This window comes from Antechinus flavipes, chromosome 2 (assembly GCF_016432865.1).
Source record: "Antechinus flavipes isolate AdamAnt ecotype Samford, QLD, Australia chromosome 2, AdamAnt_v2, whole genome shotgun sequence".
In the NCBI taxonomy this organism is placed as follows: domain Eukaryota; kingdom Metazoa; phylum Chordata; class Mammalia; order Dasyuromorphia; family Dasyuridae; genus Antechinus; species Antechinus flavipes.
Window position 1 is genome coordinate 636,795,789 of NC_067399.1, and position 16,730 is coordinate 636,812,518.

The 16,730-nt window shown below is 35.0% G+C and overlaps 1 protein-coding gene across 3 annotated transcripts in view; it reads left to right on the top strand.

The window, feature by feature from the left end:
* Window positions 1-16,730, top strand: part of CFAP70 (cilia and flagella associated protein 70) — a 69,519-nt gene that overhangs the window by 33,896 nt on the left and 18,893 nt on the right. For all 3 annotated transcript variants that reach the window (XM_051982156.1, XM_051982157.1, XM_051982158.1), the window contains exons 13-16: window positions 631-695; window positions 8,245-8,432; window positions 9,818-9,949; window positions 15,268-15,396. In XM_051982156.1, the coding sequence (XP_051838116.1) occupies window positions 631-695; window positions 8,245-8,432; window positions 9,818-9,949; window positions 15,268-15,396 (514 nt within the window). The remainder of the gene's footprint in view (window positions 1-630; window positions 696-8,244; window positions 8,433-9,817; window positions 9,950-15,267; window positions 15,397-16,730) is intronic.

Sequence of the window (16,730 nt, forward strand, 5' to 3'; positions counted from 1 at the left end):
GTACATAGGATGAGAAAAAGATTCTCTTGCTCTGTTAGCCTCCTGGATGTTCAGCCCAGATAGCAACTTAAAAGTAACTAAATGGCACAGTGCATAATCCAGAGTCAGAAAGAGCAGAGTTCAATTTTTTCCTCTAGATACTTCCTAGAGGTATGACTTTGGGCAAGATATTAAATCTCTCAGCCCCAGTTTCCACATCTGTAAAATTAGGATAGTATTAGTACCTACCTCTTGGGATTGTTATGAGGATGAAGATGAGATAATATTTGTAAAGTGCTTTGCAAATCTTAAAGTACTATGTAAATGCTAGCTATTGTTATTATTTTTCTTCCAGAGAACCATTTTGCTTTCATTTGAAACTATGAGTTCTTTAGCATAACCAAAAAATATGTAAAAGAAAAAGCCAGGTAACACATCTGGGAAAATAAGACAAGCCCATTATATTGCTTTCCTTGCTTGGCTTACACCAATACCTTATTTAGGGATGTTTCATTTGGATTTATAGTAAGGAAGAATGGAACCTGCCTTTCCCTTTGGGGCAGGAAGAATAGGACCATTCTAGGAATTCAATGTCATAAGCCTCCAGTATTTAATTATAGATAAAATATAACTCTTTTCCTCTCCTATCAGAGTCAAGGAAATCATTCCTCTACGACCTGCCCTTGTCCGTCGAACAGGAGGCGCTCAGAAGGCAAGTACCAGAATTGAAATGAAATCACTACAGTTATCTCTTCCACATCTCAGGGATTGGGGTTGCCCTGTGGTCTGGAAAATTGGCATACATTTTTTTGACCTTCTCTTCATACCAGAGAAGAAGTCTGAATTTTTTTTTCTTTTATGGGGTGTTTATAATACCTTATTATAAAATTTGGGTTGATAGTATATAATATATATAAATTTTATGCATTTCTGAGTTTCTAAACTTTTTTCTGTGTCATTTTCTAGCCTTTGTATAATATCTGTAGTTTTCACAAATCTCCCCCTAAAATTCCCATTTAATTTCTTATGTCAGTGGGCCATATACCAGAACCATGATGGGGAAGGTCATGATGTAAAAGGGATAACACTAGTGTTAAGATTGTTAAGCATGTGTAAATTTAATGCTCCTGACTTACTACTAAGAGAACAGCCACTTTTGAATTGTTTATCCAGAAGTGGGTATTGGTTATTGAGGGAAAATTGCCTTCTTATCTTTGGTTCCCTTTGAAACCAATGGTTTCCAGTATAAAGGTATAATCTGTGTCTGTAAAAGAGATTTGCCTTCTGTAGTTTCAAATGCAGAACTTTATTAGCATTATTTGTAGCCAGGTACAATCAACAAAGCTAATTGCCCACAAAATCATATTTATGCAGTGACTTGGGTCTTTTGTATCATAAAATTGTTTTTTGTGGATTAAATATGTGGGATTGATGGGAGAAACTTGGTGACCATTGAGTGTCCTGGGCATTTTGTTCCCAGGAATCCCAACTGATACCACCTTGTCAAATGAAATTTCTCTGAGATATAAATATCCGTGTGGTAGCAAGACTTTCTTAGGACCATTAAGGTCACAAAAGGCTTCAAGAAAGTGGATGGGGAGTTAATGTATGTATGTATGTTTTGTCTTAGAAGAGTTGGGATATATCAAAAGTTGTGAATGTTCAAAATGGCACTAAGGCTTTTGGACTACTCTGTTTTGTGGGTCTTTTGGGATTGGGGGCAAGATAAGGACCACATCAACCTTTACATTAAACAAAATGCTTGGTTTACTTTGCACAGATAATAAAAGTAGAGTAACAAATTAGATTTTTGTTTTTTTCAATTCATCAATGAATTGCCATGAAAAATGGGTTGATATTGTGTTATAATGACCCGTTATTACAAGGTATCGTGATAACAACAAAAGAATCTTATACCCCTTATATTGACCCTGTTGTTCAATTCTACAGTTGTCACCAATAGTAAAAATCCCAAACCTTATGGAATTATTTGAATGGTTATAAATGAGATTACTTTGTAATTCAAACTTCATCATTCTCAAAGTTAACTGCTATAAGCTGTCATCAGACTGGGAAGGAAATTAGTTTGTATTTAGAGTGTTATATGTTTCTTTGAACCCACCTTATTAATTCAGTCAAATTTTGACTTCAGAGCCAGGATTCTTTTTTTTTTTTAATTTTTTAAAATTTCTTATTTTATTTAATTTTATTTTTTAAAATAACTTTTTATTGATAGAACGCATGCCAGGGTAATTTTTTACAGCATTATCCCTTACATTCACTTCTGTTCCGATTTTTCCCCTCCCTCCCTCCACCCCTTTCCCCAGATGGCAAGCAATCCTTTACATGTTAAATAGGTTACAGTATATCCTGGATACAACATATGTGTGCAGAACCGAACAGTTTTCTTGTTGCACAGAGAGAATTGGATTCAGAAGGTATAAATAATCCGGGAAGAAAAACAAAAATGCAAGCAGTTTATATTCATCTCCCAGTGTTCTTTCTCTGGGTTTAGCTGCTTCTGTCCATCTTTGATCAATTGAAACTGAATTAGCTCTCTTTATCAAAGCGATCCACTTCCATCAGAATACATCCTCAAACAGTATCATTGTTGAGGTATATAATGATCTCCTGGTTCTGCTCATTTCATTCAGCATCAGTTCATGTAAGTCTCGCCAGTCCTCTCTGTATTCATCCTGCTGGTCATTCCTTACAGAACAGTAATATTCCATAACATTCATATACCACAATTTACTCAACCATTCTCCATTGATGGGCATCCATTCATTTTCCAGTTTCCTGCCACTACAAATAGGGCTGCCACAAACAGTTTGGCACATACAGGTCCCTTTCCCTTCTTTAGTATCTCTTTGGGATATAAGCCCAGTAGAAAAACTGCTGGATCAAAGAGTATGCACAGTTTGATAACTTTTTGAGCATAGTTCCAAATTGCTCTCCAGAATGGTTGGATGTGTTCACAATTCCACCAACAATGTATCAGTGTCCCCGTTTTCCCACATCCCCTCCAACATTCCACATTGTCTTTCCCTGTCATTCTAGCCAATCTGACAGGTGTGTAGTGGTATCTCAGAGTTGTCTTAATTTGCATTTCTCTGATTAATAATGATTTGGAGCATATTTTCATATATCTATAAATAGTTTCAATTTCTTCATCTGAGAATTGTCTATTCATATCCTTTGACCATTTATCAACTGGAGAATGGTTTGATTTCTTATAAATTAGAGTCAATTCTCTATATATTTTGGAAAAGAGGCCTTTATCAGAACCTTTGATTATAAAAATGTTTTCCCAGTTTATTGTTTCCCTTCTGATCTTGTCTGCATTTGTTTTGTTTGTACAAAAACTTTTCAATTTGATATAATCAAAATTTTCTATTTTGTGGTCAGTAATGATCTCTAATTCTTCTCTGGTCATAAATTCCTCCCTCTTCCATAGGTCTGAGAGATAAACTATCCTATGCTCTCCCAAGTTATTTATAATCTCATTCTTTATGCCTAGGTCATGAACCCATTTTGACCTTATCTTGGTGTACGGTGTTAAGTGTGGGTCAATGCCTAGTTTCTGCCATTTTCCCAGCAATTTTTGTCAAATAATGCATTCTTATCCCAGAAACTGGGGTCTTTGGGTTTATCAAACACTATATTATTAAAGTTATTGGCTGTTTTGTCCTTTGAACCTAACCTATTCCATTGATCAACTAGTCTATTTCTTAGCCAATACCAGAAGGTTTTAGTAACTGCTGCTTTATAATATAATTTTAGATCTGGTACAGCTAGGCCACCTTCATTTGATTTTTTTTCATTAATTCCCTTGAAATTCTTGACCTTTTATTTTTCCATATGAACTTTGTTGTTATTTTTTCTAGTTCATCAAAGTAGTTTTTTGGGAGTCTGATTGGTATAGCGCTAAATAAATAGATTAGTTTAGGTAGTATTGTCATCTTTATTATATTTGCTCGCCCAATCCAAGAGCATTTAATATTTTTCCAGTTGGTTAGATCAGATTTAATTTGTGTGGAAAGTATTTTGTAGTTTTGCTCATAAAGTTTCTGATTTTCCCTTGGCAGATAGATTCCTAAGTATTTTATACAATCAGTAGTTACTTTAAATGGAATTTCTTTTTGTAACTCTGACTGTTGGATTTTGTTAGTGATATATAAGAATGCTGATGACTTATGTGGGTTTATTTTATATCCTGCAACTTTGCTGAAGGTGTGGATTGTTTCTAATAACTTTTTAGTAGAGTCAGAGCCAGGATTCTTGACCTTCAAAGTTTCCAGGCTAGATTCCATAATGATTATATTATTAAGGGGGAAGGTAATTAGTATTTAGCAGGGGAAGTCATGATCACTAAAAGTCAGCATGGTTTGATCAAAAATAGGTTATGCCAAGCTAATTTTGTTTCCTTTTTTTTTTTAAACAAGATTACTAGCTTGATAGATCAAGGAATGCCTTAGATTTCAGCAAGGTAGACTTTATCAACTCTCTTAACCTTATCCTTGTGAACAAGTTGGAGAGAGATAAATTGGACGTTAGTATGATTTAGATAGATCTAGAAATGGTCGAATTCCTGTACCCAAAGACTAGTGATTATTGAAAGAATGTTTAATTAAATGGAATAAGGTCTTCACTGGCATGTCATGATAGTCTACTCTTTTATTTTTTTTGTACTTAATAGTAGTTTTTTCCAATTACCTGTAAAGATAATTTTCAACATTCATTTTTGTAAGATTTTGAGTTTCAAATTTTTCTCTTCCTTCTTCTGCTTCCCCCTTTCTCAAGGGGACAAACAATCTGATATAGTTACAATAATGTTAAAATTTCCATATAGCTTATGTTGTGAAAGAAGAATCAGAACAAAAGGGAAAAACCATGAGAAAGAAAGAAAACTGAAAATAGTCTGCTTCGATCTGCATTTAGACTACATTCTTTCTCTGGATGTGGATAGTATTTTCCATCACAAGTTTTATGGAATTATCTTGGATCACTGTATTGCTGAAAAGAGCTAAAGCTATTATAGTTGATCATCATATAATACTGCTGTTACTATATACAATGTTCTCCTGGTTTTGCTCATTTTACTTAGCATCAGTTCACATAAGTCTCTCCAAGTTTTTCTGAAATTCACTTGCTCATCATTTCTTATAGAACAATAGTATTCCATTATATTCATATATCACAATTTGTTCAGATATTCCCTAGTTAAGTCATCCTCTCAATTTCCAATTCTTTGCCATCACAGAGAGCTTCTATAAACACTTTTGTACAAGTGGGTCCTTTCCCCTATTTTATGATCTCTTTGGAATACAGACCCAGGAGTAAATGCTGCTGGATCAAAGGGTATGCACAGATTTATATCCCTTTGCACATAGTTCCAAATTTCTCCCCAGAATGGTTGGATCAGTTCACAACTCCATATGATAGTCTATTTCTTGATCCTGTTCTGATCAGCAATTTTTGTCAGTGATTTGCATGAAGTCACAGAGAAGAACATGCTTTTCAGTTTTGTAGATGGCCAGAAACTAAGAGTGTAAACAAATAAATTGAATATTAGATTAGGGATTCAAAAAGATCTCAATAAACTAGAACTATTCAGTTCAATTCAATCCAAATACTTGGTACAAAGTATTTGCTAGGCATTGAAAATATAAATGCAAATGAGAAATATTTTATTGGGGGTATATTTCATGTACATAGGTCAGCAAATACAGAAAACAAACTTGAAAAAGAAAAGAGCGTCGACGTCTGAGGATAACCGGGCAGTCTTGATAGTGAAGTCTTGATAGTATGGGAGCTGAGTCTTGAAGGAAGCTATACATTCTGGGAAGATGTCATCATATTAGTCATGGAGGAATGGATTATGTAAATACATAGGATTGGGACATATAATAACATGTCTGAGAAACAGTTATATAGTTTAGCTGGAGTGTAGAATCTACAAAAGGGTATGTATTATGAGACATCAATCTGGAAAGCTAGATTAGAGCCAAATGGTGATAGGCCTTCAATAACAAAATGGATATTTTATCCTAGAGGTAATAGGTGGCCACTGAATGTTTTCAGAATGCAAAGTAACATGGCTAGACTTGTCATGAAATTTTATTTTGGAAACTTTATGGAGATTTGTTTTGACTTATTAATCTAAAAAGTTTAATTTTTTTTAATTGAATTTTTTTTCAATCAGTGAAAGTCCTCTGGCTCCCACCTTCCTCCACTCAATCCCATTGAGAAATCAAGAAAAATGTTTTAAAAGCTCTGTTACAAACATGTATAGTCAAGCTGAATAAATATCCACATTGAACATGTACAAACATATATATCAATCATCATTCTGAGTCCATCGTCTCTTTGTGAAGAAATGAGCAGCATATTTCATGAGTCCTCTGGATTTATGGTTGATTGGTCATTTATCAAAGTTCCTAATTCTAAGGTGGTTGTTTACTTTACAATATTGCTATTGTTATATAAATTGTTCTCCTGGTTCTGTTTTCTTTACTCTGTTTATACCAGTCTTCACAAATTTCTATGAAACTAGTCCCTTCATTATTTCTTACAGGACAATAATAGTATTTTATTACATTCATATAATACGAATTGTTCACCTATTTACAATTAATTGCTACTCCTTTAATGTGCAATTCTTTGCCATTTTCTAAAGAGCTTCTATAAACATTTTTACAGTTATTATAGTTATAGTTTTATAGTTATTATATAGTTATAGCTTTTTCCTCTTTCTTTGGCTTCTTTGGGATATAGACTTCATAATGGTATTGCTAGGTCAAAGGGCTATGTACAGTTTAATATTATTTAATATTAATATTATTAATTAATTAATATTAAACAATAATCCAAATTGTTTTCCAGAATGGCTGGATCAGATCATAAATATGGTTATACAAAATGAATTCTTACATTAGCTATGTCAGGAAAAAAGAAAGGAAGGAAGAAAAGATAAAAAAGAAAAAAATAGTCTTTAGTCTATATTCTGAGCCCATCAACTCATTTATATCAACTCTCTTATGTTGACCTTCCACCTATACCAACAAACATGGTTTGTATGTTTTCATCATCAGTCCTTTGGAATTGTAGTTAGTCATTGTATTGATCAATTACTAAGTCTTTCAAAGTAGATTCTTTTTTCAATATTGCTATTATTGTATAAACTGTTCTCCCATTTTTGTTCACTTTGCTTTGTACTAATTCATGCAGTTCTTTCCAATTTTTTCTGAAACCATTCCTAGCATCGTTTCTGTAATTTCTTTGGGGTATAGACCTAGAAGCATTACTGGGTCAAAGGATAAGCACATTTAAAGAGGTTAGATTTTGGGGCAGTTCCAAACTGCTTTACAGAATATTTGGAATAGTTCAGAAAAAGTACTTGTTAATGTACCTGTTTTCTTACAGCCATTATTGGTCATTTTTTGTTCACTTTGTCAGTTTGATAAGGGTGAGATGATTCTGTAGAGCTGTTTTAATTTATATTTTGCTGATTATTTGTGATTTAGTGGATTTTTTTTTTAATATGGCTATTGATCGCTTGGATTTCTTCATCTGTAAATTTCTTATTCATATCCTTTGACTATTCATTAACTGGAGAGTGGCTCTTTTTCTTGTATATTTAACTCATCTATATATATATCTTAGAAAGTGGGCCTTCATCAGGAAAATCTGCTGCAAAGGGTTTTTCAAGATGAAATTTAATAGGAAGAAATGTAAAGCCCTAACAGTGGGCTTAGGAACTCAATTTTCCTATATGCAGGAAAAAGAAGATATGATTCTACTATAGTTTATATAAAAATGACCTAAGAATTTTAGTCAGCTCTAAAGGTGTTTGATAGAAATATCTATAAATATATGATAGCACAAGAAAGAAAAGAAGGAAGGAAAGAAAGAATTATCTTTAGTCATATCAATTCATATACTGTCCAAAATGAGGGAGATGATAGTATTGCTGGAGTATTGTGATTAATTTGCTACATTTTTGTAAAGACGATGATTGACAAGGTGGAATTCACTCAAATTGCTTAATATAAGTAAAACATTTCCTAAAATCTAAGCAGTCAAATAGGCTGACTTTGGAGCTATTTTCTATGTACTAGAGACTTTTAGGTGAATGCTCTTTAATTGCTTTGTTAAGTTAGTTGAAAAGAGTATGTCTGATTTGGATTAGGAGATCTCTATAGTCCCTTCTGTCTCTGGGGTATTATGATTCTATAATTCTGATTCCTCATTTTTACTAGGCAGTCGATGATTACCACACTCAGATCCAGAACATTGCCACAGCCATCTTAGATGAATACCACAAGATATTTGGCAAAGAGCTGACTACAGGAAAAGATCTGGATAACCAAACTCTGGAGGATCACAAGTGCCAACTCAATTATGAGCTCAATTGTTCTGGAAAATATTTTGCTTTTAAAGAACAGCTTAAGGTAAAACATTCATTCAAAAAAGTGTTTTCCTTATTCTAATCAACATACCACCCTCTTTATATTCTTTCTCCAAAGAGCTTTTTACTACCAGAATAGGAGAGAAAATGACAGCTATTTAGTATCAGGGCTGGGGCTAGAATACATATGCTCCTACCAGATCAGAACTTTTCCGACTGACCCAACTTGGTCCTATCCAAATAGACATATATATATATCACCATATTTCTAGAAGTTTAAAATTGAAGATAAAGATCAATCAGTAGTTAGACCATTTGAACACAATCCTGATTTCTCAATCTGCCTACACCAAAACAATATTTTACATTGTACAATGTAGGCTTTCCCTGGGGTTTTCTGGGTTGACTCAGTTCAACTCATTAAAGATTTAATCAGGATGTTTTTTATTTGCTTTTATAACACTGTAATAAGTTTCTTGGGGAATAGAGAAAGTAGAAGACATGATTCCTATCTTTAGGGAGTTTCTAATCTAATTTAGTAAGAGAGGGAATACTCCCCAGTCTTTAGTATAATTTAATATATAAACACTGGGCCTTGGTTCCCCTTCATGCCACACCTGATGAAAAAAATATATAGCATATCTGGCCTCAAGTAAGTTATTTGCTGACAAAGTATCATGGATACTGCTTTCTCTATTTATTTCTACAATGTAGTTTCATACAAGAACGAATATTCTTCATTTCTCTCTAGTCTGTATTCATTTCTCCACAGAAATAAATGCTCTTTTGGGAATCTGGTTGCATTGAACAAAATCTTCAGTAGTCAGTATTGTAAAGAGCAATTTTATTAAATTATAATTAAACTTTTTAAGACAGATGCAGTTGACTTTCCAGCCTTAGCTTTTATTGTTGGCAAAGAGGAAAGTGGTAATATCCCACAAGAAGAAGAAGAATGGGAAGATATGGTGGAAAAATCACCTGATAGAGCTGACTGGGTATAAGTATAACAACAGGCATAGTCAGCCAAACAGAGACAAAGTTGAATTGGAAAAGGAACTGCTGAGGACAATTTTATAATTGTAGAAAATTTGCTGAACGAATGCAGCAATTCTGTGGCTAGAAAGGCTTCAAGAAATACACCAAAGGAGTATTCTCTTTTTATTGTCTGAGGACTAGCAAAGGTGGGAGCAAAGTTCAGAGGGTCTTGTCATAAGGTTAACTGTAAAATAATGATTTTTTTTGACCATAGCAATTTCCAAAGACCACCTATTAAGTAGATGGTAACAGAAACCAAGGGACAAATCATTTAGCCTCTGAAGAGTTAGCAAGAAGGGATTTGGTGCAAGGTCTGGATAGAAAATGGGGACCAGTTTTTTTACTTGGTGTATAGGAAAGTGTTGTGAGATGGACATTTCTGTATTCCTGCAGCATTCAGTAGTGAAGATTGTGAGAGAGAAGTACCTGAAGACAACTGCATTTGAAAACCAAGAAGAGCTGCAAGCCTTTATCAGTGAGCTGTATATATTCTTAGTGGATCAAATGCATGTCATCTTGAACCAGGTACTTATAAGCACGTTTTCCCTAACTTATACCCACAAAGAGTAATGGCAGCAACCTAACCTTCCTCTACAGCAATAGTGTCAAAGACAAATGAAATGTGCAGGCTGTATATTGACTTTGGGCACATTGTATTTTTATTTATTTTGTTAAATATTTCCCTATTACATTTAAATCTGGTTCTGGCCACATTCAAGAATGTTGTGGGCCACATGTGCTGGCAGGCCAAGTGTTTGAGAACTCTGTCCCTGGGATCCTGTTTGTTCTTATATGAGTGTTCTCATTATTGTTTTCAGCCCCTGAATTTTTAATTGGACGAACACACAAATATGCTCAGTGTGTGCTGTTTCTCAACAAACTTGACAGTGGTAATGTTTCTGCCATATAGTCGTAATTTCTTTTTTCTACTAGCATTCATCTCTAACATCCTGGAAGACACTTTTGTTAAGTGCATTTCCTCATCCTGGTACTCTAAAAGACTCTCTTCAATATTTCTTTCACTGCCCAAACTCATCAGAAAATTGACAAGATCACTGGTGATCCTTTTTTTATTGAGAAAAGAACTTTCTCTTAATATTGGGTTGATGGAATCTTTTACTAATGTGGACTTGGAAACACTGACTTGGGAAAATGGTGGCAGTTCTGTCGGGGTACTAGATTAGAAGGGAGAAGAAGCAAAGACGAGGTAGAGACTTGAGATTCTTCTTTGTCAGGTTGATGGTACCTAAGCCAAAAGACTAATTGGATAGGAGCAAATAGAGTTGGCTTGCCACTGACAGCCAGACTGATGGGTGTCTTGTGATAACTGAATATTTATAATTCTGTTCTTTGTTAGTTTATTTTCACTTATTCTCTGTATATTCACTTATTCACTCATTAGTGAAATCTTTTTTGAAAATTTTACCTTCAGTCTCAGGTGTTCAGTTTAAAGAAAAAAAAGGACAGTTATATTGAATTTAAAGGTGAACTGGTAGTGTCAGCATTTGAAAAATATGGTAAGGTAACCACTTAACTAATTAGGAAGAAAGGTTTCCAGTAGCAGTTATCTGCCTTTACAGGGATGAAGGGCAGGTAACAGTTGGCCAAGTGCGCTCTGCTTGATTATACATAGCATGTAACACCAGAGGTTGCTTGAAGGAAATGCCCAACACTAGTTTTTTCCTACATGGCAGTGTTTAACTTCTTGGTCAAGAGGTCTGGTCAGTATGAGTATCTTGGTGGCTCTCATCCCCATCCATCAGGAAATGCTTTCTTTTTCCTTTCAGATTTCGATTTAACGGGCCGTCGTGTGAGTAATACACGGTGAAATTGACTATCCAAGTATGGCTGGATTATATATAGTGCTTTACTCACTGTTATAGACCTTACAGAAGTCACTTAAGGTCTTTGAATTTTTTTCTCATTTGGTAAGAGGGTTGGATTAGAGAATCATTAAGATTCTTTCTGGCTCCAAAGTGATATTCGTAGGCAGAAGAATAAAGTGAAATATATTAGAATAAAAACCATATGTGTTACATGCTTGTGGCTCCTAAACCCTGGGAGCCCCAAATCAAATCATAGACACCCATGAATTTAAGAGTACCCAGGATCCAGTTCAGCTACTCAACCTTTAAATAGCCTATAAGCCACTCCCATACAGAGCCCCAAAAGCATCTCCCATCTGGGATCCAAGGCTCTGATTTCTTTTTCAGCTGCATTTCTTCACTTGCTGCTTTACCTTTGGCTGTGATCTCTAATTCTGTTCGTTGACAAGGCTGTACAGGGATTCCAATCAATCTTTGCTATGTGTTTATAATTATGGAGAAAAAAAATCACCCCAGACAACACAAATGCATTGTTGGTGTAGTTGTGAAATGATCCAACTATTCTGGAGAGCAGTTTTTAATTATGCCCAAAAGATTATCAAATTGTGCATACCCTTTGATACAGCAGTGTCTCTATCCCAATCAGGGATCCTTATATCCCAAGGAGATCATAAAAGAGGGAAAAGGCCTTGTGCAAAAATGTTTATAGTAGCTTTTTTTGTAATAACAAGGAACTGGAAACTGAATAGATGCTCATCAGTTGGAGAATGGCTGAATAAGTTATGATATACGAATGTAATGGACTATTATTGTTCTATAAGAAATGATGCACAGGCTGACTTCAGAAAAGCCTGGAAAGACTTACATGAACTGATGCTGAAGTAAACAGAACCAAAAGAACATTTGTTGTATACAGTAACAAGTGATGATCAATTGTGATGGACATGACTCTTTTCAATAATGAAGTGAACCAAGACAATTCCAATAGACTTGGGATGGAAAGTGTCATTCACAATCCAAAGAAAGAACTATAGAGATTGAATATGGATCAAAGCATAATATTTTAACCTTTTTATTGTTGTTTGTTTGTTTGTTTTCTGTTAGAATCCTTACAAAGTGTTAAGTCATTAGATATGACAGAAACAATGTTTAAGAGTCTACACATTAGAGCTCACACCTTTGAGAGTTCACACATTAGCTCACATATTGGAGTTCACAAGTTCGGGAGATTCACAAGTCAGAAACCCACAATCCCACTCAGAGAAGGAGTCAACCTTTGGGTTCACACCTTTAAGAGATCATATATAAGAAGCTCTTAGAGCTTCAGTCAGTCAATCAGTTCCGGAGATTGACAAGCTAAATACTGCAGTCGGGCCGGCAGAACGAAGGATTCGGAGGAGCAGAACCAAGATTGAGAGGGAGCTGGAGGCAACAAAGGACAAGCTGCAAGAGCTCTTGGAACCAAGCAGAGAGATAGGCCTCAAGAAAACTAACTGGGCTATTTTGGAAGGGACAATAAAAGACTGTACTTAAATCCCTGGCTGCGTTTGAGGTGATTATTACTCTGAACTGAAACTAAGGCTGCTCCAGAAAACCTCCCAAAAAAACCTGCTCCCAGAGAACGATCATATTTTAGAAAAGAAGAGAACACCACAGTTTTCTTTTTTGTGTTTTTTTTCCCTTTTTGATCTGATTTTTCTTGAGCAGCATGATGAATATGGAAATATGTTTAGAAGAATTGCACACGTTTATGCTATGTCAGATTGCTTGCTGACTTGGGGAGGGGAAGGGAGAAAAAAGAGAGAAAAACTTGGTATACAAGGTTTTGCAAAAGTGAATGTTGAAAGCTATCTTTGCCTGTATTTGAAAAAATAAAATACTATTTTTTAAAAATCACCCCAGACAACTATAAGAGAAACTGAGGCAGAGCTCTGAGCCAAAACACTTTATTAGAGGAGTCTGACTCCTTTCCTGTCAAGTGGACTCCTGACCTCCCCATCAATCTGATGTGTCCTTCAGGGCACTACTTTTTTATGCTAAATAGAAAACAGCAATTTCTTTTTTTAAACTTTTTTAAAAAATATTTTTATTTTCCCCAGTTACATGTAAAATAGTTTTTTACATTAAAAAAAAAAAAAAAAACTTTGAGTTCCAGATTCTCTCCCTTTCTCTCATCCCTAACCCCCATTAAGAAGACACATCTGTAGTTATGCAAAAATATAAAAGTAATGTGGTGAAAGAAAACATAGATATCTCTCCTCCCCCCCAAAAAAAAACCTTCAAGAAAAATAAAGTAAAAAAGGGTATGTTTTAATCTGTTCAGACACAATCAGTTCTTTGTCTATGATGAATAGCATTTTTCATCGTAAATCCTTCAGAGTAGTCATGTTTGATTGTCTTGCTGAGAAGAGCAAAATCATTTACAACTGATGATCCCAGCTATTACTTTGCTATTACTTTGTACACAGTACATTTCACTTTGAGTTCATAGAAGACTTTCCAGGTTTTTCTGAGTGCATCCTGCTCATTATTTTCCATAGAAAAATAACATTCCATCATAATCACATATAATAGTTTATTCAACCATTCCGCAATTGATGGGCATCCCATCAATTTCCAATCCTTTGCCCTGCAAAAAGAACTGCTAAAAATATTTTTGTACATATAGGTCCTTTTTTTTTTAATCTCTTTTGGGATTCATGCCGAGTAGTGATATTGTTAAGTCAAAAGATCTGCATGATTTTATAGCCCTTTAGGCATATCAAACAGCAATTTCATTGGATACCATAATTAAGGGCTAAAATATGAATGCCAGCAGGGTCACAAGGTGGTGGGATGGTCAAGTCAGAAAATGTTTCCACTGACTAGACGATTATAAGATGGATGACCTACTTTTTGGGTTAGGCAAAGGGAGATAACACATACCCAAGATTATTTTGGGGGTCAGGGGGAAGTTACAGCTTTCCATCTTGCCAGTATGGAATTTGAGCAAAACAGTGTAGTGAAATTTTATATTGGCATTCTCATGGTGCAAATAGGCTTTATAGCTGATATACAAGTTATTTCTATTATTTAAGCATGAGGTTTGCAAAAAGATCTCTATCAAAATCTATATCCCTTATATTCCTATATGACTCATACACAATATGAATTACTTATACTTACTATTAGATAATTGACTAGATAACATATCACTAAATGAATAACTACTGCTCCTTTAAAAATCATAATGGACTAATACTGATTATAGTTTAAAGAGATCAGCTTTCTCATCACAAATGAAGTGCTTGATTAGAGTCAAAGACATACCCAGGCCCAGAGAGGGACTTGTGTGTTTGCTAGGCCTTCCTCTAGCTTTGAATCTGAGAACTCAAATGTCCACCCAACCAAGCTCTACGTAATTTCTGCTGTAACTCTTTAGATTTTTCCATATATGGATGAAGCCTATTCAAGATACAGGGCTGCTGACTTGTCAGGGGAGGCATATGAATCACCTCCCTTTTATCTCTAATAGTAGGAAAAAAGGAAAATACTGGTCCTTGTTTTGTCAGAGGTCCTGTTTCATCGCTTTACTTATTGCTAAGATGAAAAACTATTTCTTTCCTTAGTCATATTTTGAAAGTTATAATAGATCATCACTTATTCCTCAATGCCTTTTTCACTTAAGTTTCTAAACTATAGTTATCTTGTGGTTGATTTATAAACCTGTTTCCAACTTTCAGTGGGGATTAAACACCCAAAATCTTGTCTTGTTTTTCTTTGCTTCTTCTAATAATTGAGGAACCTGAGCAATATCTGTTATTCCCATGGGTTTACCTGCCATCTCTTTGTAAATTTCATACATGATAAGTGAATTTCTGAAGGTTTTCTTCTTGATTCAATTACACCTTATTAATTTATCTAAAAGAAAACTGCCAAGAATTTATATTCTTAGTTTCACACTTTTTAGAGTACTTAAAGCTTCTGTACACCTAATTCACTCTGTTTTGCCCATCTCACCTCTTTGTCTTTGAACAGAACATGCCAGACGAGGCGCAGAGCTCCACGGCCATGGTCACCCCCACCTCTACAGATCAGCTCCGACTCTTTGCGTATGAAGCCCAGGTCAACGAAGACTTCCCTCTGGCCACAGTGTACTACGAGGAGGTTAGAGAGTCCCTCCTGGTCCTGGTGACTGACCCACAAAGCAGAAGCCAAAAGGCCTTTCTGGTGTCCTGGGGGGTTCTCTGATGAATGCTCCTTGTGGATCATGGGGCCCTTCATGGAGAGCTGGCCATTGGACTGGGCTTCAGAGTCGTTTTCCTTAGGTCTCAAGAGTCACTATCTCTGGTTCTATGCAGAAAGTCTGCTTCAACTCTGTGTTTGCAGCCAATGTGCTTCACTTCCATCATCCAGTTATTTTCAAACTATTCAGCTCTCTTAGAATGTTACTGAATAGTTATTTTGACTTCTAGTTTCATTCTTTCTTTTTTTTTTTAATCTTATAAATTAAAAAAAATTTCAATAGTATTTTATTTTCTAAATACATGTAAAGATAGTTTTCAACATTCATTTTTGAAAGATTTTGTTCCAAATTTTTCTCCTTCCTCTCCTTATCTTCTCCCCATCCTAAAATACCAAGTAATCTGATATAGGTTAATTATGTGAAATTCTTTAATTTTTAAAATTCTTTTTTTTATTTTTAATTTAATTGAAAAAAGACAGACAGAAAAGAAAAATAAAACAGAACAAAACAAAACAGAACACTGTCATATGCCTAGCAGAATGTCAGGGAAGATTCAAAATATATCAGGGAATTTCCAGAAAAAAATATTATCCAAATAGGATAATATAATAGTAAAGGAATCATATTCATGATTGTCCATCTTTTCTTTACTTCCTTATAGGATGCTTTATGCACTTTTTAAACTTTGTTCTTTTTTTCCCTTTCATCCCCCCCTTCCACTCTCTCTAAAAGACTATAGTTAAACACAGCTATATTTAATAGAGACATACAAATATACATACACACTCCCACCCCCAACCACACATGTACAATTCTATGTATGTGTGTACATAGACATATATATGTGTGTGTGTTTGAGTCTGTGGATGGCTGTAAATGTATGTATATATATATATATATAGTATATATGAGGATTAGTGGCCAAGCAGGATCATGGGGTAGGGATGTTCCGGGACGGGCAGGCCCAGGGGAGCCTGTGCTCCACTCTTCATCACAGATGCTGAACACTTTGGTGAGGGTGTGATCCGGGTTTTTGTGTGCTGTGATATACTGGCGTCTTTAATATTATTTCTTTTGCCTTAATGTTAAGTAAATGGTTACATATAGAATCTAAAAGAGTCGTTCTTGGGAGGAGGTGGTTGTATGAATCTCACCATTGTGTATTTATTTGTGTCATGTCCTTGTGGGGGACTTTTGTAGATCTGGAAGGAAGGACTAGGGGAAGCATGTTTTCCCCTAACACTTATCCCTTAGG